The 27,259-nt window shown below is 40.0% G+C and overlaps 1 protein-coding gene across 4 annotated transcripts; it reads left to right on the top strand.

Moving 5' to 3' along the window:
- The first annotated feature begins 845 nt into the window (after positions 1–845).
- LOC116857732 (zinc finger protein 527) lies at positions 846–26,578 on the top strand. 4 transcript variants are annotated; one of them, XM_032842089.1, is made up of 5 exons: positions 846–1,030; positions 3,947–4,021; positions 9,785–9,911; positions 10,507–10,590; positions 24,921–26,578. In XM_032842089.1, exons 2-5 carry the CDS (start codon positions 3,989–3,991, stop codon positions 26,489–26,491), a joined length of 1,815 nt encoding a protein of 604 aa, XP_032697980.1. In that variant the 5' UTR covers positions 846–1,030; positions 3,947–3,988; the 3' UTR covers positions 26,492–26,578. The 4 variants fall into 4 exon arrangements, with proteins under 4 accessions (XP_032697980.1, XP_032697979.1, XP_032697981.1 ...); XM_032842088.1 differs by having other exon boundaries at positions 10,507–10,602; XM_032842090.1 differs by lacking the exon at positions 846–1,030 and having other exon boundaries at positions 3,949–4,021; positions 9,785–9,901; positions 10,507–10,602.
- Positions 26,579–27,259: the final 681 nt, after the last annotated feature.

The raw sequence follows: 27,259 nt of genomic DNA, 5'->3' as shown, positions 1-27,259 counted from the left end.
GGGGCTCACATTCTTGTCATGACTGACAAGTTTTCTTGAAGTTGGGCCCTGAATGAAGTTGTCAAGTGAAAATGTGGAAGCAGTACCAAGAGAACCCCTAGAGATCCGGCTATCACATCATAAAGGGCTCTGGGGCAAATGGGTGTCTTCCTAAGGGAATCTAATTACCCTTCTGTGGTACCACATTAGGTCCAAGTAGAGAAAGGGTATAAAAATGAAGGTAACAGTGACCTGGCCCATGGCCGGTGGTGAGGGACGGCATAGGAGCGGGCGAACAGTTAGATCTGGAGACAGTAGTCATACACAAAGGCACACAAAGAAAGCTCTCCGACCCGCTCCACACTAAAGGCAAGCCCAGAAACAAAAAAAGCCCCAACGCGTGTCACAAGTAAACTCCTTCGATCTCCAGGGTAAGAACAGAAAGAAATGGTCGCCCAAAGTCAGCCACAGTCCCTCTCTCAAATCCACAAACACTCTCACATTCTCGGCATCACACAACGACCCACAATCACCGGACGTGATTTTAAATGCAGAAGCTCACTGCACGGACAGAAAACTTTGCCCCGCGGTGCGCAGGCACAAAAGTGTGCAACGACGGTCACACACAGATCGCCACACCTGAGCATTCAGTAACAGTCACGTACGCGCGGAGCTTCACGGTTTCCTCACACGCCGGTGCCCAGGGGCCCTTGAGTGCCCGAGCTCGACTCCAGGGGCACACACCTCTCCACTTAAACACCCTCGGCCGCCGCAGCCTGCGCAGGCGCGGAGTAGAGGCGGGCCTTGGGTTCCTCTGGGAAATGTAGTTTAGCAAAGAAGGCCGCGGCGCAAAGCGTCCTGGGACTCGTGGTTCACGGGGGTCGTAAGGAAAAGCTGAGCAGCGTCCAGTTCAGCTGGATGTTTCCCCAGCCGAGCTCGGTGTCCCGCGCGCCTCAGTCCCTGCTCACCTTCACCCCGCGGGGGATTCTGGGAGGGGACGTCGCGGGTCCCGAGTCGCTGGGCGGGTTTCCAGAGCCCGCCGCGCTGGGAGGTGAGTTGGGCCTGGCTGTGCGCGGGAGCTGGAGGTCAGGGCCGGGCTTGGGGTAGAACGGCAGCTACAGGGATTGGACCAGGGTGGGTGCATCTGGGGTTACTGTCCAACTAGCTATGTGAGAGGCCGCTGTGTGACAGAATGTGATCTTGTCTGTCACCGCATGTGTGCTTAGGTGCGACTCTATGTTTCAGGTATAAAACTGTGTGTGCGTGTCTGTTTCTGCAGGTACAACTATGTGTTACTGAATATGGGTTTGTGAGAGACTGCGGGCGTGACACTGTGTCGCCGATGAATTTGTGAGATTATGTTTGACTACTTGTCTCTGTGGATATAACAGTGTTTGAATGTGTATGACAGCAGGTGTCATTGTGTACCTGTGTCCATCTTCTCTCTGCGGGTATAGATTTGTATGAGTAATGATGACAGGTTGAGGGACCTAGTGTGGTATGTCACTGTGTGCGAGATTGCATGGGACTGTCTCTTTGTTGGGGTAATTGTGTCATGTGTCTTTGCGTTAATGCCACTGCATAGGTGTTTGACATTACAAGTGAACTTGCGTGACCATGGATAGTGTAGGTGTATGACTGGGTGAGAAATTCTATATGTAGGTGAGACAGAAAGCTTTATTGTATGGGACCCAGTGTGTGATAGTGGGTGCAGAAATATTAAAATTACTTGCCCAAGTTCAGACAGTTTTTTAGTGACAGAACGGGGTCTTGAACCTAGGCATTTTGGCTCCAGAGTCCTTGCTTTTAATCACTAAACTCTCTTGATCTTTCCCATATTGTGAGAATGAAAAATTTTGGTCCCTGGGTTCTAAGAGTTTTGGAGAGGATTGTCCCTGACCTTGGACTAGGAACTAGGACTAGGAACCTCTAGGATATGGGTTTCTTCCTTCATTCCCCTTGTGAGTCACAGGACCTAGTCTAAAGACATTGTAGTGAGACCATCCCCAAACTGACTGCCTCGGGGAGGAAAGCTTAATCTGAAAGCCTAGTTTTTCTCTCCTTAAGCCATGGAGTTTGAGATTTTAGGTTTGTCTTTGTCAAAATTCTTCCATGTTTGGTGCTCAGAGAGGCTGATCCATGGCTCTTTTCCTTATGTACCAAGTGAGCTAAATTTTAGTTCTGACTTTCTCAGTTAATAAGAAAAATGTTCTCATTTCCTTTGCAAATGTGCGTATAGAATGTAGGCAGGGACAAGGGTAGCACTTCTTTATACCAGAAATTGGCACATGCTGTCTCGACAGGAAAGAAGTGTTCTGAGAGATGGAGTAACATGCCCAAGGTCATGTAGCCAATGAGTGAAGTATTGGAGAGTCAGCATGTGCCTGGAGGTTATATAAAACCCAAGTCTTTAAATTCAGCTTCAGAGACTGGTGTTCATCTCAAAGTTGGAGAACATTATCCAAGCGGTACACAGCTACTTGCAAACAGAAATTTAAAAAATACATTTCTTTTATGCAACTGCTAGTTAGGGCTCCCAGATGCAGAGAATACTTCATTGATTCCTCTCAGATTGCAAAGGCTTTTATGGACAATTTGAAGCTGCATTGCGCTAATGAAATAAATTTCTTAAACACTGAGTTGGCTAGTGCAGAGTAGTAGCCCAGAATTAGGGGGTTGTGTATCCTAAATTCTAGGTCAAACACAACTATGCTCATTTTCAGAATGAAGAAATGTTGGCTCTGAGGGGACTGTGCACTTTGTTACTGGTTTGTATTAAAATGAGCAATGCCAGGTGGTGGGTATTAGAGAGGGCACGGATTGCATGGAGCACTGGGTGTGGTGCAAAAACAATGAATACTGTTATGCTGAAAATAAATAAATTAAAAAAATGAGCAATGCCTGCCTCACGCTTTATTCCTGTGAAGTAATAAAGGTAATATCTGCCCACTCTGAAGAGGCTTCTCTAGTAGATGTATAGCAATGATTCCCCAGGTTATGTTAAATATTTTGTTCAGACATTGTAGGCTCTTGAAGGAGGACCAGCTTTTGAGTCTCGTTGCAGTTTTACCCTTAGGACTGAGTAGTTGTTTAAGCTTTTTGAACCTCAATTTTACTTGTTGGTAAGATGGGGTTAATAATACTTATCTTTGCAGTTTTGTGAAGATTAAGATAACAACATACACGTGTAACATTGCTATTTATATTACAGGAGGCACAGCAAGATTTATTTACTCATTTAGCAGATATTTTTTGAGCTCCTGCAAAGGTATTATAAAAATAATATATAAATATATATTTATATATATATAATATAAAAATAACAGATATTTTTTGAACACCTGGCATTATTCTAAAACCAGAGATACATCAGTGAACAAAATGAATCATAGTTCTGTTAGATCCTACACTATTGTTTGGGGAGACAACAATAAAGAGAAAAAAGTAAGTCCAACGGTGTCAGATGCTAAGAAGAAAATGTATCAGGATAAGGGAAAAAAGAAGGGAGGTTCTCTTTAGATAGAATTTTCAGGAAGGTTCCTCTGATGTGACAATTGAGCACAAATAGGAATGTGAAGAGAGGGTGTGAGCCGTGTCCAGGAAGAAGGAAAAGCAAAGGCAACAGCCTTGAAGAAGGAGTGTGCACAGTGTTCGAAGAACTGTAAGGAAACCTGTGTGCCTGGAGTGGGATGAGCCAAGGGGGATGAGGTAGGAAGTGAAGTCTAAGGGGCAGCCAGGGGTCAGATCATAAACCGCCATTGTTGGCCATTTAGATTTTGTTGAGTTGAGGCTACATGTTCTTAATATCAGAAATTTAGGGCTTAAATTCAGCTCTGGTTTTTTTCTGAGATCTTGGAAGGAGGCTGTGGAGACCTTAAAGGGACAAGAGTTCTATCTTTGTGAATCTCAGGTCAGCAGCATGGGGCTGGTCTGCCATTTTTTTCCCCCTTTAATTCTCTCTTCTCAGGACTTTGTTCTCCAAAAGGGAAGACTGAAGAAGGAAAGAAGGATGGCTGTTGGGCTTTGTAAAGCCATGTCCCAGGTAAGTTGATGTTTTCACTTTGTTTGCAGAAATTCCACCTCATTTTTTTGGACTTTGGGACCTCAGAGAGTCAGAAATAGCCCTGTGAGCACTCTCATCTCTTCTGTCTCTTAACTACTTACGATCTCTCTACAAATCATTTACTATCTTTTTCACTCAGTGCTGTGCTGAAATATGTAATGGAAACCAACTATCCTCTTTAGATGGATCATGATTTGTTGTGCTGCCATTCAGTACAAATGAAATAAAGGACAGAGGTGTGATTATTGAGTGTCCTATTAAATAAGAAGGTCCAGGATGGCCTCTCTGAGGAAGTGACATTTAAGCAAAGAAAACCCTCAGTGAAAGTAGGGGGGAGGTTTTGTGAAGATCTGGAAAGGAGCTTTAGAAGGAGAAGGAAGGGGGCACCTGGGTGACTGAGTCATTAAGCATCTCCCTTCAGCTCAGGTCATGATCTCAGGGTCCTGGGATCAAGCCCCACATTAGGCTCTCTGCTCAGTGGGGAGCCTGCTTCCCCCCAACTCCCCTGCCTGCTGCTCTGTCTACTTGTGATCTCTCTCTCTGTCAAATAAGTAAATAAAATATATTTTTAAAAAAAAAAGGAGAAGGAAGGGGCGCCTGGGTGGCGCAGTCTGTAAAGTGTCTGCCTTCGGCTCAGGTCACGATCCCGGGGTCCTGCTCAGCAGGGAGCCTGCTTCTCCCTCTCCCTCTGCCTTTCCCCCTACTTGTGTTCTCTCCCCCAAATAGATAAATAAATAAAATCTTTTAATTAATTAATTAATTAATTAGAAAGAGACAGCAAGAGAAGGAACCCAAGCAGGGGAGTGGGAAAGGAAGAAACAGCCTTCCCTTTGGAGCTGGGAGCCTGATGCAGGGTTTGATCCCGGGACCCTGGGATCATGATTTGAGCCAAAGGCAGATGCCTAACCAACTGAGCCACCCAGGTGCCCCAAATAAATAAAATCTTTTTTTTTTAAAGGGAGAAGAAATAGCAAATATGAAGTTACTGTGGTGGGAAGATGTCTGATGTATTCTAGGAATATCATTGAGCTAGTTTCCTCAGAGGGGAATGAGCACTGTGAGAGCAGAGGAGTAGCTGGGGAACAAGTTATGTGGACGCTTGAAACTCATGACCAGAGCTTCGAGTTTTGTTCTGAGGGTGAAGGAGAGTCATTGGAGTGTTTGTGATTTAATTTGATTTCTATTTTAAAAGGAAAATAGAAAGGAAGTAAGGGTGGAGCCGGGAGATCAGTCAGGAAACTACTGCAGTAATCCACCTGGAAGGTGATAGCTACCTGGGCCATGGTGGTGGCATTGGAACTGGTGGGGTTTGGGGTATATGTTGGAGATAGAAAATATGGGATTTGGCCAGGGACTGGTTCGAGAGTGTAAAAGAAAGTCAAGGATAACTACAAAAATTTTTGACCTGGGGCAGCTGTACAAATGACCTTACCATTTTACTGAGGTGGAAAGACAGGGCAGAATGATGAGATGGGAACAAAAATTGAGTTCTTGATCTAGTAAGTTTGAGAGACCTGTTGGATATCCAAGTGCAATAGTGATTATATACCTGGAGTCAGGATTAGAGATGTGAATTTGAGAATCATTAGTATATTTAAAGCCATAGGACAGGATAGGATTATCTTGAGGGTAGGATTGTGGGTGTAGATAGGAAAGATGCCCAAGGACTGAGTTTTGAGTATTCAGTATCTAGAGGCTGAAAAGAAGAGAAGGAACCAGCAAAAGAGACTGAGAAGGACTGATGTAAGAGAAAAACCAGAAGAGTATGGGTCCTGGTGGTCAGGAGTACAGTGTGTTTCATAGAGGGTATGATCAACTAAATTAAATTCTTCTGAGAGACAGTGAGGAAGATGAACTGATCATTGGGTTTGGTAACATGGAAGCTACCGATATTCTTGACAAAAACTACTTGATAGAGTAGTTGGGATGAAAGCATTGCAGTGGTGTCACAAGGGAATAGTGGGCCTAAAAGGTAAGAAAAGAGATGAGTCGAGACCTGTGCTGTCCAATAATGTACCCCGTAGCCACATAAGACTGCTCTGAATTAAGATGTACTATAAGTATAAAATATATACCAGATTTTGAAGATTCAGTACAAAAGAATGTAAAACATCTCATTAATAATTTTTACATTGACTACATGTTGAAATAACATTTTAGATATAATGGGTTAAATATGTTATTAAATTTGCTTCTTTTTTATTTTTAAAGATTTTATTTATTTAGAGAGAGAGAGAGCAAGAACACAAGAGCAGGGAGAGGGAGAAGCAGACTCCCGGCAGAGCAGGGAGCTTGACTCGTGGCCGATCCCAGAACACTGTGATCATGACCTGAGCAGAAGGCCGAGACTTAACCGACTGAGCCACCCAGGCACCCCTAAATTTACTTATTTCTGCTTACCTTCTTTTTCTTTTTGCAATATAAATTAGTGATTCAGCATGACATTTGGTCTTAAACCTCTGTAAAATGGGGTTCATAATTTTTTATTTTTTTTAACAAGTTTTACAATGAGATTTGAGATAATATCAGTAAAATGCTCATTAGCGTGTCTTATACCACTTACTGGTATGTAGTAATTGGTCAATAAATATAGCAGTTATTCTTATTTGTTTCCATCATTAAATATATTTACTTTTTTAATGTAGCTACTGAAAAATTTTAATATGAGGTTTACTTTTTTTTTTTTTTTTAGATTTTTATTTATTTATTTGTCAGAGAGAGCGAGCACAGGCAGACAGAGTGGCAGGCAGAGGCAGAGGGAGAAGCAGGCTCCCCACTGAGGAAGGAGCCTGATGCGGGACTCAATTCCAGGATGCTGGGATCACGACCTGAGCCGAAGGCAGCCACCCAACCAACTGAGCCACCCAGGCATCCCTACTTTGTTTTTTTAATTTAAACAACTCTTTGGAAGAATTTTGTTTTAAGAGGAGTAGAAAAATTGGACAAAAACTACAGTGAATTATGGAAGGGAATTTATCTGTCCATAAGATGAAAGATACTGTATCAGTTTGTATACTGATAAAAATCATTTAGGAGGGGCACCTGGGTGGCTCAGTGGGTTAAAGCCTCTGCCTTCGGCTCAGGTCATGATCCTAGGGTCCTGGGATCGAGCCCCATATTGGGCTCTCTGCTCGGCAGGGAGCCTGCTTCCTCCTCTCTCTCTCTCTGCCTGCCTCTCTGCCTACTTGTGATCTCTATCTGTCAAATAAATAAATAAAATCTTTAAAAAAAAATCATTTAGGAAAATGGAAAATACTGATAATATAAGAGAGATATCTGTTATCTCCCTGATACAAGGAAGAGAGGTGACAGTGTCTTTGTGTGGACAAGTGGAGGGAATGGTCATAGACAGGAGCCTAGAGTTTCATGCATAGTCACAGAGGGAAGACAGAATATATGAGTATAGATACAGTTTAGCAAGGACCTGTGGTAAGCAAGAAGATCAGGAAGTTCAGGGAAGGAATTGGTGGTATTTTGAGACAGAGGCAGAATCTATATAATAGTCATAGGAAAACAGGAAAGTGAATTTATTGGGGAAGTGTAGTGGTGCTTTCGTGGACTCTCTGGTCATATCCTAGAAGTACATTGGATCAGTGTGTTTATCAGTCAGGGCTCCAGCAAGAAACTCAAAAGGGAAGTGTTTCCGAGTTAGGAATCAGTGTATAGAGAACTGTAAAGGATAGTGCTATACCCTTGGACTCCTAACAGTAAAACTTGGACCTGAACATAGAGATAGAGAGATCTGAATGGGGAGGGCCTTTGACAGGCATTGTGACCTAGGATCAAAGGACAGAGACCATACAGGGTGGTGCTGTAAGGACGGTGCCAGGGGAGTAAATATTGTGCCTCACTTGCCTCCTTCCCGTCTCTTGCATGTGGCTGAACCCAACTGAAAATGGGGTCTGGTCGGGGAGTCTCTTAGTGCAATCAATATGGGTCAGCCTCCCACGACACAGAGAAGTGTAGAGGGACACACGAAAGTTATATAACAGTATGTAGTTGTATGAGGCTTTTTTCTCTAGCCACATTCATCTGTATTTCTGCTATGTAGAATAACCATATTTGTCTTTTTTTTTTCAATTTGACGAACAGCAGTATACTTTTAATTTGAAAGCACAAGCAAAAGAGATAATTTTCTAGGTAAATATAACATACAAAAACTAGCTCAAAAAGTAGAGAACTAAATAGACCAATGCTCAAAAAAGAGTTAACACAGCAGATGCTGTGTTTAGAAGAACCCACTTCCTGGTTGGCTTTTGACTGGCATCAGAGATCTTGGCACTAGATCCATTGTCTGCACTGATAGATACTTCATGATTTTTTAATAAAAAATGAGACCATACTCTGCAAAATGGAACTCTGCCATTTTAAGCTTTGAGTACTCTTCCTTCTTATGGATGTATTACAGGAAAGTTTACCATTTATTCACTGAGTGGCAAGTATTTACTGTTTATAATGTGACAGGTTTTATAAACACCAAATATTCAAGAGCTTGTAAAACAGAGATCCTTCTCCTCGTACAGCTCATAGTCCAATGGTTTAGGCTAACCTGTTTATTTTATTTATTGATTTATTTTTTAAAAAGATTTTTTTATTTATTTGACAGAGTGAGAGTGAGAGGAAGAGAGCACACAAGCAGGACTGGCAGAGTGGGAGGGAGAAGTAGGTTCCTGAGCAGAGCTTGATCCCAGGAACCTGGGATCATGAACTGGGCTGAAGGCAGACGGTTAACTGACTGAGGCACCCAGGTGCCCCTTTATTTTATTTTTAAAAAGATTTTATTTTATTTATTTTAGAGAGAGAGAGCACATGAGCAGGGAGAGGGAGAGTGGCAGACTCCCCACTGAGCAAAGAGCCCAGGGGCTTGATCCCATGACCCTGAGATCATGACCTGAGCTGAAATCAAGAGTCGGATGTTTAACCCACTGAGCCACTCAGGTACCCCTAAACTTATTTTTAGACATTAAAGTTTTTTTCCAGATTTTTCATATAAACTTCCAATGAAAATTCTATCTAAATTACTTCACATATGGGGCGCCTGGGTGGCTCAGTGGGTTGAGTCCTCTGCCTTTCAGGTCATGGCCCCAGGGTCCTGGGATCAAGCCCCTGGGCTCTTTGCTCTGTGGGGAGCCTGCTACTCTCTCTCTCTCTCTCTCTCTGCCTGCATATTTGTGATCTCTGTCAAGTAAATAAGTGAAATCTTTAGAAAAAATAAAATAAAATAAATTACTTCATATACTTCATTATTTCTTCAGAACACATTTTTACAAGTTTCTCCTCATATATCAAATCTAAGTTTCAGACCATACCCTATTGTTAAACCCCAATTCAAGGTCTTCCCTCACTACTCTGACCCATTCAATATCTCAGTTTGAGGAGTATAAAGGAATCATCACTATCAGAATTTCTTGATACATAGTATATGTAATATAAAATAGCCTTGCTGACATACTTTCATGTTATAAACTCATGTTTCATGTCGTAAGGTAATTTTTTTCCTGTGTGTACATCTCTTTTTATTCATAATTGTGAAATTTTCAAGGGGTGAGTCTGTTTCTAATATTTCTCTTTCAAAATTTTTGACAAACCTGGGCATGTACTTGCTCCCTAGTAATTATTTTCCTCAGGCCACCTAGAGCTTTGAACTCTGGCAAAATTTCATCTTTTCTGCTAGGACCATATGGGAGTACTTGGCAACAAGATCTTCTTTCCTCTTTGGTATATTTTTTTTTCTAATTTCAGGGTCTGGTGACCTTCAGAGATGTGGCTCTAGATTTTTCCCAAGAGGAATGGGAATGGCTGGACCCGTCTCAGAAGGATTTGTACAGAGATGTCATGTTGGAGAACTACAGGAACTTGGTATGGCTTGGTAAGGATGTCTCCCCCATAATTCAGAATCTTCCCTCTGGGGTGTTTTTGCTTCCTCCACTGGGAATATCTAGGTCATCTTAAGTGCTTAGCTGAATTTCTACTTTCTGTTCCCAGGGAATAATTTGAAGTAGTTTCAAAGAATTAGAAATGAGTAGTCCCCATTGCTGTAGAATGAGGTAGGAATTTGTTAAATTGCGAATTATGAGGTCCCACCCTAGACCTCCAGAATCAGAAACTCAGGAAATAAGCCCAGTAGTCTGGGTTTTAATGAGCCCTCCAAATGATTCTGATGCCCATAAAAGTTTGAGAACCACTGTGATTTCTGACTTAGTAGGTCTGGGCTGGGGCCTAAGACTTTGCATTTCTAGTAAGTTCCTAGGTGGTGGTGCTTTAGCACTTTGAGAACCACTACTGTGGAAGAAGCTTCATCTTCATCCTTCATACAAGCATCATTCCATTCTCTGGCCCTTACTCTAATTTCTTTTCTTGCCTAATGAACAAAAGATTGAGATTGAGTCCTAGAAAGGCGATAGCAAGTTGATTGTCTGCTGTTTGTCTCTTTCTTGCTCTCATTTTTCTTCTCCTGTAAACAGGACTCTCCATTTCTAAGCCCAACATGATATCCTTATTGGAGCAAGGGAAGGAACCTTGGATGGTGGAGAAAGAGATGTCAGATGGTCAGTATGCTGGTGAGTGACTGGGAGCTGGGCAAGGAGGGCTGTTGTAGGGTGGCAGGCCAAGAGGTCATGCGAAGGCTACCCTGCACTTGAGGAGGCTGCCCTGGGCTTGGCGGGGGTGGGTTTCTCCCTACTGCTATCAAATTATACACTTGTGATTCTTCTGCGTATGACCCGAATCTCAGTCCTTCCCACTTCTTCTTTCCCTTTTAGGGTCAGAAATGTATACATTTCCAGATTACATTTTAGAGTTTTTATTTTTACCAAAGTTATCAGGGTTATGCATGCACATTGTTTAAAGAGTCAAGTAGTTTTACAAGACTTATTCCCTTAAAATACATGCTGCCAAAGCGAGCACAAGACTTACTCCCTTAAAATAGGCAGTCTCTTGTCTTCTTCCTCAATTTCCCTCTGCTTAGAAGGATTGATCTTGCTTTTGCAGCTTATTTTGGATGTTTCCTTCAAATCTTTAATATGTTTATGTTGCTATTTTTTTTTTTTAAAGATCTTATTTATTTGACAGCGAGAGATTAGAAGTAGGCAGAGCAGCAGGGGAAGCAGGCTCCCCGCTGAGCAGAGAGCCCAATTCAGGGCTCAATCCCAAGCCCCTGAGATCATGACCTGAGCCGAAGGCAGAGGCTTAACCCACTGAACCACCCAGGTGCTCCTATGTTGCTATTTCTTAATTATTTCCAGGTGTAGACCTCATCCAATATTTTTTAAGAAAGTAAGAACTTAGTACTTTCTTTTTTTTAAGATTTTATTTATTTATTTATTTGACAGGCAGAGATCACAGGTAGGCAGAGAGGCAGGCAGAGGGGCAGGCAGAAGCAGGCTCCCCAGTGAGCAGAGAACCTGAGGCGGGGCTCGATCCCAGGTTCCTGGGATCATGACCTGGGCCGGAGGCAGAGGCTTAACCCACTGAGCCACCCAGGCACCTGCCCCCATCTACTCTTAAGCACTTCCTTCTTTCCTGGTTCCAGGTATTCTAGGTTCATCTTGTTTTCCTTGCCTTAGCCTTGAATCAGCTGTTTCTCCTGGGAGCTCTGTTTCCCTTTATTGGGAAATGATGCTTAGAAACCAAGGTCTGGGTGCTATGTGTGCTCTTTGCTACCAGGATGTCATTGTTCTGAGGCCCTCACAGCAGATTAGCTGGAAAATATATGCATGTGTAACCCAATACACACAGGTATACTCACATTTCTATATTTATATCTGCCTCTGTCTTTTTATATATTAAAATTCTCAGTTTATTTTGATATCCTTTTTTTAAAGATTTTATTTATTTATTTGAGAGAGAGAGAGCAAGTAAAAGAGAACATGAGAGTGGAGAACGTCAGAGGGAGAAGCAGACTCCCCGTGGTGCTGGGAGCCTGATGTGGGACTCGATCCTGGGATTCCGGAACCATGACCTGAGCTGAAGGCAGTTGCTTAACCCACTGAGTCACCCAGGCACCCCTATTTTGATATCTTGATTCTAGTCCTACTCCACAGGGTTTATTTTAGCCTTTCTCCTTTACTTATCTATACTTTCTTTTTCTGACAATGAGAAACAATGTATTTACTTATTTATTCCATTTTAGTATACACATTAAGTAGTTTCAGAATTTCCAAGCTATTCCTCTGTGAGAAACAAATTTACTAACTAGATTACATTATTTGTATATGGTTGTTTCTGTCTGTAGTCTTCCATAATCAGTCAAAATACTCTTTTCCAAAGTTATCTAGGTTAGCTCTTTTAGATTCATTTGTTACTACTTGTATTCTGTTTGGGTTCCTGCCACACTTGGTTGGTTTTAATTATATATTTATTTTTGTATCTGAAACATTACTATGCTTTTAAGGATCAGAGCTATAGAAAAATATATCCTCAGTAATATGTTAGTTTCTCTTTATACCCACTATCCTAATTCTGTTCTCTAATGTCTTCCTACCCCTTTCTTACCCACTTCTTATAGATTATGGATCTCTTTATTTTCAGATTTGTCCTTTTTATGTTTCTTTTGTATGAATGAACCAATATATATGTAGTTTCTCGTATCTCCTTGTATGCTACATAAAGGGTAGCATACTGGGGCGCCTGGGTGGCTCAGTGGGTTAAAGCCTCTGCATTCAACTCAGGTCATGATTCCAGGGTCCTGAGATTGAGCCCCGCATTGGGCTCTCTGCTCAGCAGGGAGTCTGCTTCCTCCTCTCCCTGCCTGACTCTCTGTCTGCTTGTAATCTCTGTCAAATAAATAAATAAAATATTTTTAAAAAAGGGGGGGTAGCATACTGTACATACTCTTTGCATCTTGCTGTTTTCACTTAACTATAAATACACTCCATTAGTCATGGACATCTTCCTCATTTTAACAGCTACAAAATACTCCATTATCTGGATGTTATGGTAATTTATTTAACTACTCATTGATGTGTGGACTTCTGGGATGTTTGCACTATTTTACAATTAGGACCAGGACTTCAGTAATAACCTTGTATGTATGTTTTCTCATATTGTCGAGGCTGTATTTTCAGGATAGATGCTTGGATGTAGGATTGCTGAGTGTGTATGTAGTTTTGTTAGGAATTGCCAAATGCCCTTCCAGAAAAATTGTAGCGGACTGCTTTCTATATTAGGTTTTTTATTGCTGCTGTAACAAATTACCACAAATTTACTGGCTGAAAACAACATGAATTTACCATTTTATAGCTCTAGAGGTCAACAGTTGAACAATGGGTCTTATAGGACTATAATCAAGATGTTAGCAGCTTGTCTTACTTATGAATACCGTAGAAGAGAAACTGTTTCTTGCCTTTTTATGCTTTTTTGGGATCTTTCCTCATCCTTTTATTTTCAGTTTTTAAAAATCACTTTAAGTATGACATTTATATACAGTATAGAATTGAGTTTTTCTGTGTGCCAATCTGAATATCATTTTTCAATTTTATAGGTGAAAGTCCAGTACATTTCTTATATGTTTGGGCTTAATTCTGTGTATTGTTTTATATGACATTTTCTAGTTTTTACAGGTTTTTTTTTTTTAACTTTACTTATTTATTTGACAGAGAGAGAGAGAGATCACAAGTAGGCAGAGGCAGGCAGACAGAGAGGGAGGGAAGCTGGCTCCCTGCTGAGCAGAGAGCCCGATGCGGGGCTCAATCTCAGGACCCTGGGATTATGACCTGAGCTGAAGGCAGAGGCTTTAATGCCACCCAGGTACCCCATGGTTTTTACAGTTTTTAAAAAGACATTTACTTACCTATTTTTCTAGCCTTTTATTTTGGTCACTTAATACTACAGTTTTGTAATAAGTAGGAATTTTTTTTCTTTTGTTCCAGTGTTACAGTGCTCTGTTTTTGTAGACAATATTTATTCCTTCTATTACTTTAAAAACTAGCCTTTGAGTTTTTTTTTTTACCTAGTACAGATGAGTCAGTTAGTAGGCTTGTTTTACTTCCCACTTCCTCTTCCTAAATTTTGTTAGTTGTACACTTTTTATATTGTCAAGGTATATTATATTTACATGCTTTCTGTCACATTTGTCCCAACCTTTCATTTCATCTTTGTTCTACAGTTAAATATATTCAGTGTTCTCCATGAGGTCCTTTTGCTGAGATTTTCTCTAGATATCTCTTGGTTGTCTGAAGTTTGTCCTCTAAAAGTTTCCTCACAAAGAGTTCACACAAATAAAGCTTCCCAGGTTCTACCTCATTCACAATTAGCTGTTCTTTCTTTAAGTTTATTATAGTGTAATATTAATGTTGAATAGTGTTATGAAAAAGTCTGATACCAACTTGATATTTTCCTTTATGTATTATTAGCTTTATATTTTGTTCTGGTCTCCTAGTAGTTCTTTCTTTAATTTTAAAGTTATTTTGTTAGAGTACGTCTCAGTCTTGACCATTTTTGGTTACCTTTTCCTGCCTTTTCTTATTTTCATTTCTACTTTATCAACTACAATTTCCATATCTATGTTGAATAATTGCTATAACTTTTTTTCTTTCTGATATCACAGGACATTCTCAGGTGTTTCACATTAAATGCCTATTTTTTTCTGTTCCTAGCTCTATGGGTGTATATATTTTAAGCATGAAAAGCTTTTGGATTTTAAATACTTTCAGCATCTTTTAAGGCAATTATTTTTTTTTCTCTTCCTTTACATTTTTTTCTTTCATAAAATTTATAGAAGAAAAATTCTGTAAGAACTTATAGTGAAGATTTCCTATTGCTGAACTATTTTTGTATTTCTGAATTGCATACATGGTCATGTGTATTATTCATTAAATATACTGCTTGATTTAATTTCTAATATTAAAGAATGTCCTGTTATCCATGGGGGAGATCGGTCTGATATAAGGGTAGTGAAGGAGATCGGTGGAACAATAGAGAAAGCACAGAAATATATACGAGAACTTAATATTTGATAACAAGGTGGCTTTTTATTTTTTTATTTTTATTCTTTTTAAAAGATTTTATTTGTTTATTTGACAGAGAGGGACACAGCAAGATAGGGAACACAAACAGGGGTAGTGCGAGAGGGAGAAGCAGGCTTCCCACTGAGCAGGGAGCCTGATACAGGGCTTGATCCAACCCTCGGATCAGGACTTGAGCCGAAGGCAGACACTTAATGACTAAGCGACCTAGGTGCCCCAACAAGGTGGCTAAATTTTAAATCAGTGGTGTAAAGAGATTTTCTTAAAAGTTAAGGATAGTATTTGTATAATACTGGATTTTGGAAAGTCTTTCTTAAAATGTATATCAAGGCCAGACTGCATAATGGAAAAATGGGAGATTTGGCTTCATGTTTTCAAAAATTTTAATTGAAAGCACTGTAAATGAAGATGACATGTGACAATAAAAAGTGATGACTTGAAAAAAAACGTGATGATCAAGGGGAAAAAAATACTATAAAGACTTAATGCCCTAAATTTATAAAGGACTTCTATAAACTACTTAAAAGAAAATGCTAATGCAATTAAAACATGTGTAAAAAATACAAATAAAGAATTCACCAAAGAAGAAAACCCAAAATGCAAAGCCAGTACACGTACACATTTATGAAAATGCTCTATTTTACAATCAGAAAATTGCAAGTTATAAAATAATGAGGTACTCTTTACTTATAGAGATAAAAATTTTAGAATAATACTAGTCAGTGTAGATTAGTCTGAAGACATGTACTTTATGTTCTGGTAGGAATGCAAATTGATAAAAATTACCTTGGAGGGCAGTTTGACAATGAATATTAATATTTTAAATATGCACATTTATAGTTTTATTTAACACTTCTTTTAGAAATGTATCTTATAGAAATATAAAATTATGGGCACCTGGATGACACAGTTAGTTGAGTGTCCAGCTCTAGGTTTTGGCTCAGGTCATGATCTCAGGGTTCTTAGATCGAGCCCCATGTGGGGCTCCTTGCTCAGCATGGAGTCTGCTTGAGATTCTCCCTCTGCCCCTCCCCTCCCCCCTTCTCATGTGTGTGTGTGTCTGTGTGTGTGTGTGTGTGTGTGCTCGTTCTCAAATAAATAAATAAATAAATAAATAAAATCTTTAAAAAAAAAGAAACATAAAAGTATGCAAAAACATACTGTAGAAGCTGCTTACTTGATTTATAAGTGATTACTCTTTTTAAAAGATTGTCATGAGGGATCATAAAATATATACACACATGAGACATTTTATTTTAGATAACCTTATGATTGTTGCTTTACATTCTTCTTCAGGCATACTACTTATATCTGTTTGATTAGTTCTCTGGCCATGACCTTTTCTTGTTCTTTCTTTTGGGATGAATTCCTTTCCTTTTTAAATCTATTTTAAATCTCTGTCTTCTTCTATATTAGAAAAACCTATTATGTTTCCTGCTCCTGAGAGTAATGTCTTTATGAAGAAGAGTATCTGGGGCCTGGAGCTTCAGGGAGTGTCTCTGGTGTGTGCTACGTGCTCTGCTGTTGTGTTTTGGCTGCTCTGTCCTTCAGGCCAGCCATCTGTAGAGGCTGTCCTTGCCTGCAGTGGGCAGTGTTCAGTCCTTGGCCAGAAGTGGCAAGTTTTAACTAGGTGTGTTCTGGTGTGTACCTGAGACTAATGTAAAACTGTCAACTGTATTCAAAAGAAATTTTTAAAATCTCTCTTCAGCATGCATTTTATTAACTCAATATTAAAGTATGTGGTTATAAACATCAATGAACTAATGAGGTTGAGAACACAACTGAATTTTGGCAAGCAAGTACCTCAGCTTTTGGGCTAGGAGTGTAAAAATCTTTTAAGTTGCCTAGTTACCAAAATTGTGGTTCCATCCATTCTGCGAATAGAGTAGCTTTATTTGTATTGACATGGGAAAATGTCTACGGTATTTTAAGTTTTTAAAAAAATTTTTAAAGATTTTGTCCATTTATTTGAGGGGGAGAGAGAGAGAGAGAAAGCATAAGTAAGGGGTAGGGGCAGAGGGAGAGGGAGAAGCAGACTCCCCACTGAGCCAGGAGCCTGACACAGGGCTCGATCCCAGGACCCCAAGATGATGACCTAAGCCAAAAGCATGTGCTCAACTGACTGAGTCACCCAGGTAGCCCTAAGGTTGTTTTTTTTTTTTTTTTTAATAAATTATTTATTTATTTATTTTATTTGATAATTTTTTTTTCATCCTGAACATACCTAGTTGAAGGGAATCTCATGGGAAAGACACATGGAGGGATTTCCAAATCAATTAAGATGCAGATTGTTATGAAAAGGTACAGTTAAGGACCAGCATTAGGGCTCCTCTATAACATTTTTCCTTTTTTCTTTTTTTTTAAGATTTTCTTTATTTATTCATGAGAGAGAGAGAAGGAGAGGGAGAAGCAGGCTCCCCACTGAGCAGGGAGCCAGATATGGGACTTAATCCCACCACCCCAGGATCATGACCCAAGCATAAGGCAGATGCTTAACCATCTGAGCCACCCAGGTACCCTCTTTTTTCTTTTTTTTAAAGTAATCTCTGTACCCAGTGTGGGGCTTGAACTCGTGACCCTGAGATCAAGAGTCTCATGCTCTACTGACTGAGCCAGCCAGGTACCCCTTTCCTTTTTCCTTTGAATAGAAATAATATTTATTAGAAAATATTCAAGTGATTAAAAAACGTATAAAGTAGGGGCTCCTGGTGGCTCATTCGTTAAGTTTCTACCTTCGGCTCAGGTCATGATCCTGAAGTCCTGGGATCAAGCCCCACATTGGGCTCCCTGCTCAGCAGAAGGCCTGCTTCTCCCTCTCCCACTCCCCCTGCTTGTGTTCCCTTTCTTGCTGTGTTTCTCCCTGTCAAATAAATAAATAAAATCTTTTTAAAAAATGTAGAGTAGGAAGTATACTCTTCTCTTGAGATATCATCCAAAGACCTCTACTGTTCATGGTTGGAGCTATATCTTTCTATATCTTTCTAGAATTTCCCTTGGAAAGATAACACACATGCACATACACACACACACACACACACACACACACTCAATTTTTATATGCATCTGTTTACAAATTGCTTTTTTTTTTAAGGTTTTATTTATTTGACAGATAGAGATCACAAGTAGGCAGAGAGGCAGGCAGAGAGAGAGTGTGGGGGGTGGTGGGAAGCAGGCTCCCTGATGAGCAGAGAGCCCAATGCAGGGCTCAATCCCAGGACCCTGGGATTATGACCTGAGCTGAAGGCAGAGCCTTTAACTTGCTTTTTCAAAAAAAATTTTAACTTAAAACATCGTATTGGTTAAGATGTGGAGGAAGAAGGAACTGTAGTATGCTGCCATTGGGAATGTAAACTGGTACAGATATTACAGAAAACATATAGAGATGCCTAAAAAATTAAAAATAGAAATACCATATGATCCAGTAATTCCATCAGTGAGTATATACCTGAAGAAAACAAAAACATTAATTAAAAAGATGTATGCACCCATATGTTTATTGCAGCATTATTTATAATAGCCAAGATCTGGAAGCAACCTAAGTATCCATTGACAGATAAATAGAGAAGTAAGATGTGTATGTATACACAATGGAATATTACACAGCCATAAAAAGATGAGATTTTGCCATTTGTGACAACATTGATGGTCCTCTAGAGGGTACTGAGAAAGACAAATACCGTATGATTTTACTCATGTGGAATCTAAATTTTGAAAAACGAATAAGCAAAATGCAGAATCAGACTTGTATGTAAATAAGGAGAACAAACTGATGGTTATGAGAAGGAAAGGGGTAGAGGATGAAGCTCTTTATTCTTCACTGGATCCTATAAATTTGTGTGCTTCAGGTGTGTTTCTTTTGACATTTCCCTATAATTAAAGAGAATTTTACAAATTGCCTTGGTTGAGTCCTTTCATAGAGATTTTAATGAAAGGAGGGTATAAAATGCAATGCTTAGGTTGTATTACTGATCCTAGAAACTTTTTTCTTTAGAATTTTCTTTTATATTATTGCTCATTCTTTGCCATGCATCCTTTAAGATAATTTCATAAGTTCAGAGGTAAAATCCTTGTGGAATTCTGATTGAAATTGACCTGATACATTGGGGCGCCTGGGTGGCTCAGTGGGTTAAAGCCACTGCCTTCTGCTCAGGTCATGATCCCAGGGTCCTGGGATCGAGCCCCGCATCGGGCTCTCTGCTCAGCAGGGAGCCTGCTTCCCTTCCTCTCTCTCTGCCTGCCTCTCTGCCTACTTGTGATCTCTGTCAAATAAATAAATAAAATCTTAAAAAAAAAAAAAAAGAAATTGACCTGATACAAATTAAGTTGGGGTAAGCAAGCATGTGTATGTATTTTTTTCTTTTTATACAGTTATGTCTTATATTTTTATCTACTTAAATCTTCTTTGAAAAAACTCCTTTGAAATAATTTCATACCATTTCATAGGACCTTTTCAGTGTTTTTGTACAGCATACTACCTTTTCTCTTCCAACTACTTTTATACCAATTATAATCTCCACTCACTGCCTTTACTTCAGATTCTCTTACATGTCTTACCACTTGCAGTCTGGCTTCTGCTCCCTCTACTTTGGCTAAATCCAGGTGCCTTTCTTTATTTTCCTATTCATCAGCTTACCGAGATTTATAAGATAGTTCTGACCACTATTCATTTTCTTGTTCAAAGCTCTATTCTGTTTCTCTCTCCCTTTAACTGACTCATGCCCCTATTTTTCTGTATTTTCCTTATTCAACTGTAAGATTTTTGTTGTGTTACTTTGGATCTTTGTCCAGTGACATCTAGTAGAACATTCTGTGATGATGGATATATTCTATATCTGTGCTTTGTAGCCACTAGCCACATTTGGCTGTTGAGTACTTGGAATATGGCTAGGTATTATTGAGAAACTGAAATAATTTTTTTAAATTTTGATTAATTTAAATTGCCATATGTGGTTAGTGGCTACCATATTTAGACAGCATAGCTCTATACAGTTTTTTAAAGATAGAGATTCAATCTGTAAATCTGTGGATCATTGGTCAGGCTATTCATGGAAACATGTTTTCTGGGCTTTGGCAGTAATCTTTCTTCTTAAGATTTCTCTTTAGGTCCTGTCCTTTTTTCCTAGACTTCCTAGTAGAATCTTCTAGGTTTCCTGCCAGGAGATTATTTACTTCATCAGGAAATCTTCCAGTTTGTGTACTGCTCATCAGTCCAACATGTGGTGATTCTATAGTCTAGTAAGACTTTTTCTTCTGCCAAGTTATATTTACTATGCTTACCTTTCTGTGCAGTTCTGATTGGATTCCAAAGTTGATCAGATTTTGATTTTTAACTTCCATCCATTTATAGATTATAATCAGTTGGAAATTACACATCTTTAATTGCCTGGAGATATAGATAGATAGATTGATTTTAAAGATTTTATTTATTTATTTGACAGAGAGAGAGAGAGAGAGAGAGTGAGAATGGAAATACAAGTAGGAGTGGGAGAGGGAGAAGCAGGCTTCCTGCTGAGCAGGGACACTGAGGTGGGGCTTGATTCTAGGACCCTGTGATCATGACCTGAGCCAAAGGCAGACACTTAACGACTGAGCCACCCAGGCACCCCAGCCTGGATATATTTTAACCCCAAAGGGTTGACTTCTCCCATTCTTTGTCTTGTCATTTGACCATCAATCTATTTCATTATCCCCCCCTTTTTTAAAGATTTTATTTATTTAGGGGCGCCTGGGTGGCTCAGTGGGTTAAAGCCTCTGGCTTTAACCTTTGGCTCAGGTCATGGTCCCAGGGTCCTGGGATGGAGCACCGCATCAGGCTCTCTGCTTGGCAGAGAGCCTGCTTCCTCCTCTCTCTCTGCCTGCCTCTCTGCCTACTTATGATCTCTGTCTGTCAAATAAATAAATAAAATCTTAAAAAAAAAAAAAAGGATTTTATTTATTTATTTGACAGAGAGAGCACAAGTAGGCAGAGTAGCAGGCTGAGGGAGAGGGAGAAGCAGGCTCTCCACTGAACAGGGAGCCCATGTGGGGCTTGATCCCAGGACCCTCGGATCATGACCCGAGCTGAAGGCAGCCGCTTAACCAACTGAGCCACCCAGATGCCCCTCATAATCCTTTTTTGAACATAAATGTAACTTCTGAGACTACTAATGGTGTAGGTGTAATGATAACTTAACAAATCCCTATTAATTTGCTACATTTTATGGTAAGTGTCACTGAATACATATAACGAACCTCTCTTTCCTAAGTGTATGCTTTTTTCTTATACCGCACTTGCAAGGTCATCTCATTTTGCCTACTAGGAAACTGAGGCTCAAGAGATGGCTTCATCAGTTTGTTAATTTGTTAAAGGTAGAATAACTGGGGCGCCTGGGTGGCTCAGTGGGTTAAAGCCTCTGCCTTCGGCTCAGGTCATGATCCCAGGGTCCTGGGATCGAGCCCCGCATCGGGCTCTCTGCTCAGCGGGGAGCCTGCTTCCTCCTCTCTCTCTGCCTGCCTCTCTGACTACTTGTGATCTCTGTCAAATAAAAAAAAATTAAAAAAAAAAAGGTAGAATAACTAGCTCCCTAGATGAAGAAGTAGGATTTAAACTCACCTATGACCCCAAACCCTGTGTTGTTTCCAGCCTGACACACGGATGCCTATTTAACTCTCTTCCACTTTGCCTGAATCCATAACTTCCCTTTTCCCCTCAAACACTGATAAGGGTGAATTGTCTCTCTTCTTTCTTGCTGAGTGCCACCATAATGCCTTAATACCATTGACTTCAGGTGTTTCTGGACTCCGATCACTATGAATATGTCTTCCACATATACCGTACTTCCTGCTCTGTACTTTCCCAGGCTATACTCTATACTGTCCCCTGGAATACCCTATATGGAATTCCTTCCCCGATAGTATTCATTTGCCTAAGTACAGAGTATCTTTTTTTTTTTTTTGCCCTGAAGAGTTATTGGAGCTCCAGGCATCTCAGAATACCTGATGTTGGAAAATGTCTGTAGTTTTCTCCCATCAGTTTTTTTTTACTCAACATTATAGTAGGTACTTTATAAAGCTGCCATTTGCCTAGAATAGAGAAAAGATTTATTCTTGGTAAGAGGAAACACAGTGGCCCTGGGTGATGAATATAGGAAAGAAGGTTCTAGGAGAGTTGGTGAGGGAATGATGAATTTCTGCCAAAAAAAAAAAAACAAACAAAACAACAGTGTAGACCTAACAGAATAAGTGAACAAATCCCTCTCAGGCCTTGGTTGAGATAGAGCCCAAAGTAAGAGAAAATCCATGGCTATGCATAGGAAGGGTAGGTAGGGATGAGGCTTTCCTTGGATGGAGGGTGTATTGGAAAGAAGAAAGATACAGATACATAATGTATTCTTTGTTTTTCAACTTGTGCTGACCTGGCCTGCAGGTGGCTTTTCTTTCAACAGATGGGATGCTGTTATGGAAAAGACTATGTTATGTATGTATGTAAGACTATGTATGTAATGCTAACGTGCAATTCTAAAATAATTTCCATGCATATCAGAACATGAAAATGAGGAGGGCCTAGATGGCTTGGTCGGCTAAGTGTCCCACTCTTGATCTCGGGGTCAGGAGATTGAGCCCCCGGTCAGGCCCCATGCTGGACATGGAGCCTGCTGAAGGTTTTCCCTCTCTGTCTCCCCCTCACAACACCTCATGCTCTCTCTCTATCATTCTCTCTTTGTCTAAAAAACAAAACAAAACATGAAAATGACTGTTAGTGGAATAACCACTGCATTTTGAAAGCATGATCATAGCCTTGACAGTCAAGCTCAGATTCTCCAGAAATTATTCCTTAACTAAATTAGTTAGTTTTGATTTGTTTTCCTGACGCTTATACCTAATAATCTGTATCATATTAACCAGTCCTTCATTATGTGTCATATTGAATTTTTTGTATGTACAAGTTTTATCTCCTTAGAGTTTAAAAAAGAGAGAAGGGTAGCACCTGGGTGGCTCAGTCAGTTAAGCATCTGACTCTTGATCTCATCTCAAGTCTTGATCTTGGTTGTTAGTTGAGCCCTGTATTGGGCTCCATGTTGGGTGTGGAACCTACTTAAAATTGTTTTTAAGATTTTTAAAATTTATTTGACAGAAATAGACAGTACAAACAGGAAGAAGGGCAGGGAGGGAGAGGCAGAAGCAGGCTCCCTGCTAAGCAAGGAGCCTGATGGGGGACTTGATCCCAGAACCCTGGGATCATGACCTGAGCTGAAGGCAGATGCTTAACTGACTGAGCCACCTAGGCACCCCCCCAATTTTTTTTTTTTTTCATCTAAAAAAGAAGAGACAATGGTGCCTGAGTGGCTCAAACAGTTAAATGTCTGCCTTTGTCTCAGGTCATGATCCCAGAGTCCTGGGATTGAGCCACGCATGGGTCTCCCTGCTCAGCGGGGAGTCTGCTTCTCCCTCTGCCCATCCCCCTGTTTGTGCTCTCTCTCTCTCTCTCTCTCTCTCTCAAATAAATATAATCTTAAAAAAAAAAAGAGAAAAAGACCCATGTCTCAGACTTTTTTCCCCTCTACTAAATGCTGGGCGCATAGTAGTCGATTCTGTATAATTGAATATATTGGCTGATTATTGTATGTAACATGAAAAGGACTTTCTCATTTTCCTTTTTTTTTTTTTTTAAAGATTCTTTTCAGTGACTCTATACCCAATGTGGGGCTCAAACGTACAGCCCCAAGATCAAGAGTTGCATGCTCCACCAACTGAATCAGCCTGGAGCCCCTCATTTTCCTCTTTTTGAGATCATCTTTTTTTTTTTTTTTAAGATTTTTATTTGAGAGTGAGAATGTGTGGAGAGAGGCAGAGGGGGAGAGAGAGGGACAAGCAGACTCTATACAGAACCCAACACAGGGCTTAAGCCCAGGACCCTGAGATTATGGCCTGAGCCAAAAGTCAAGAGCCAGCCACTTAACTGACTGAGCCACCCAGATGCCCCTTTGAGATCATATTTAAAAAAATAATTTTCTTGGGGCGCCTGGGTGGCTCAGTGGGTTAAAGCCTCTGCCTTCGGCTCAGGTCATGATCCCAGGGTCCTGGGATCGAGCCCCGCATCGGGCTCTCTGCTCCGCTGAGGGCCTGCTTCCTCCTCTCTCTCTGCCTGCCTCCCTGCCTGCTTGTGATCTCTCTCTCTGTCAAATGAATAAATAAAATCTTTAAAAAAAAAATAAAAAAATAAAAAATAAAAAAATAAAAAAATAATTTTCTTTCCATCTTATCTCAACAATACCCTCTTCCGAAAGTATCAAGTTTCTATTTTGTAGGCAGCATTTTTCTCTCAATGATGAGCAAAGCTGACCTTCAGATTTCTTCTAGACATTTGATAACAACAAGAACAACCAAAAAAACCCCACAGTACTTTTTTTCTGGTCCCTGATAAAATCTTAAAAGTTGTTGCGCTTTCTGGCAGCATTCATTAACTTAACAAAATAATACCATTGTCCTAGGCACTAAATACAATAGTGAGAAGAAAAAGAAGTAAAGCATTAATCCCTACCTTCATGGAGCTTTTAGTCTTAAGAATAGGACTAGTTAGTGCAGAGTGGATTCGAGACTTGAAAGACTAGAGGCAGGGAAACTGTGATTATGATCTAGTCAGTTTTTCTCAATTCCTCATCTTTTCAGCATTGAACTTTATCTGCATCTTGATCCCCTACATTTCCCCTGTTACCTTCTCCCCATCGCCAACACGTATATCTTCCTTTATCAGCTTTCTTCATTCTTTGTTCTTTCTTTGTATGTTTTTCATATTCACTTGGCCATATTTGAAAGGTGTCAAAACCATGTACTTTCTCCCCTCATCCCCCCAATTAAATTCTTTAGTTTCTTCTAGAACATTTTTCTCCTTGCAGAGGCAAAAAGGACACATTTGCTTTCTTGATATTTTTCAGACTGGGAGTCTTGGTATGAAATCAAGGAATTATCTCCAAAATGGTACATTGGTGAAGAGGAAATATCCCAGGGGATGGTAATGGAAAGACTTAGAAGTTATGACGTTGAATATTCCAGTTTCAGAGAAGCCTGGAAATATGAGGGTGAATTTGCGCGGCATCAACAAAAGGAGAGGCATTTCAGGCAAGTGACAGCCCTTAAGGAAATCTCTGCTGTGAAAATGGACAATAAATATAATAATTCTGAGAGAAGTGTTCCCTTGAAATCAGTACTTTCAACACAAGAGAGAGGTCCCACAGTAGAGCGAGTACATAAATTTGGTATTTATGATAAAATGTTTCCCCCGAATTCCGTCCTAATTGAGCGTAAAAGATTACCTGCTGAGAAGGACTCTTTGATAGATAATGAATGTGAAGAATTCAACCAGAGTACATACCTTAGTAAAGATATAGGAATTCGTCCTGGGGAGAAACCTTATGAAAGTAGTGATTTTTCAAATCTCTTAAGTTTCCACTCATTACTTACTCAGCATCAAACAACTCATTTTGGAAAATTACCGCATGGATTCAGTGAATGTGATGATGCCTTTAGCTGTTACTCATTCTTTACTCAACCTCAGAGAATTCACACTGGAGAGAAACCGTTTGTATGCAATGACTGTGGAAAAGCCTTTAGTCATGACTTCTTTCTCAGTGAACATCAAAGAACTCACATTGGAGAGAAACCATATGAATGTAAGGAATGTAACAAAGCTTTCAGACAGAGCGCACACCTTGCTCAACATCAAAAAATCCACACTGGAGAGAAACCTTTTGCATGCAATGAATGTGGGAAGGCCTTTAGCCGTTATGCCTTCCTTGTTGAACATCAGAGAATTCACACAGGAGAGAAACCATATGAATGTAAGGAATGTAACAAAGCCTTCAGACAGAGCGCACACCTCAATCAGCATCAGAGAATTCACACTGGAGAGAAGCCCTATGAATGTAATCAATGTGGAAAAGCCTTCAGCAGACGCATCGCCCTTACTCTGCATCAAAGGATTCATACAGGAGAGAAACCCTTTAAATGTAATGAATGTGGGAAGACTTTTGGCTATCGCTCACACCTTAATCAACATCAGAGAATTCATACAGGTGAAAAGCCTTATGAATGCATCAAATGTGGGAAGTTTTTTAGGACTGACTCGCAACTTAATCGGCATCATAGAATACATACCGGAGAGAGACCTTTTGAATGCAGTAAATGTGGGAAAGCCTTCAGTGATGCTTTAGTTCTAATCCATCATAAGAGAAGTCATGCGGGAGAGAAACCCTATGAATGTAACAAATGCGGGAAGGCCTTCAGTTGTGGCTCATACCTTAATCAACATCAAAGAATTCATACTGGAGAGAAACCTTATGAATGTAATGAATGTGGGAAGGCTTTCCATCAGATCTTGTCCCTTAGGCTACACCAGAGAATTCATGCTGGAGACAAACCCTATCACTGTAACGAGTGTGGGAATAATTTTAGCTGTGCCTCAGCCCTTAGACGACATCAGAAAATTCATAATAGAGAAACTCTCTGATTGTAACAAGTGTATGAAAGAAAACATTTAGTCACCACTCAGTGCTTATTAAATAAATATCAATGAATTCTTTGGTTAATGATTCTATGAATGTAGTAAATATGGAGAAGCCTTCAGTTTATGAGCATCCTTTATTTGAAATAGCCTGAATCGTAGACATCTGTTACTTTTGGATCTATTCTGTGCCCCATTTAAAACTTACCTCGCCCTTAGTGCAAATCATTCTGAAGAAACTATTAGGGAGAGCAGTGGATTGGTCATAGGCCGGCCACAGTCTGGTTAATAAGGGATTGGCAGATGGCCCTGTTTGCACCACTAGAACACTAGGGGGTATTGTTACAGATATAAGAAAAGATCATTTTTTCCCCTGGAATTGCAAGTTTCATGGATTTAAAGGATTTTTAAGGTTAAAAACTCACCGTAGCTTTTTTTTTTCTTGTCACCACATGAGGAAAGCCTTCCCAAGATCAGTCTAACACAGAGGAAAATGGAGATAAGAGACAAATCTGATGACATTGTTTGATCTTCTGAATTCAGGCATGCCTGAAGTCTATACCATTTTTTACTTTTTAATTTCTGTGGTCCAAAAATTTCCTTTTTTTTTTTTTCTTAATTTGAATTGGATTTCTGCCTCTTGGAATTACAGTCCTGCTTCATACACCCTATGTTTGCTGTACATTTGAAAAAGCCTTAATTTTTTATGGCACAATTATCCTGAGAAACTCTTTGTAAAACAAGTATTTGGAAGTTGAATACACAGCCTTCATG

This window comes from Lontra canadensis, unplaced genomic scaffold (assembly GCF_010015895.1).
Source record: "Lontra canadensis isolate GAN:19392208 unplaced genomic scaffold, GSC_riverotter_1.0 scaffold125, whole genome shotgun sequence".
In the NCBI taxonomy this organism is placed as follows: Eukaryota; Metazoa; Chordata; class Mammalia; order Carnivora; family Mustelidae; genus Lontra; species Lontra canadensis.
This window is presented reverse-complemented; position numbering and strand designations above follow the sequence as displayed.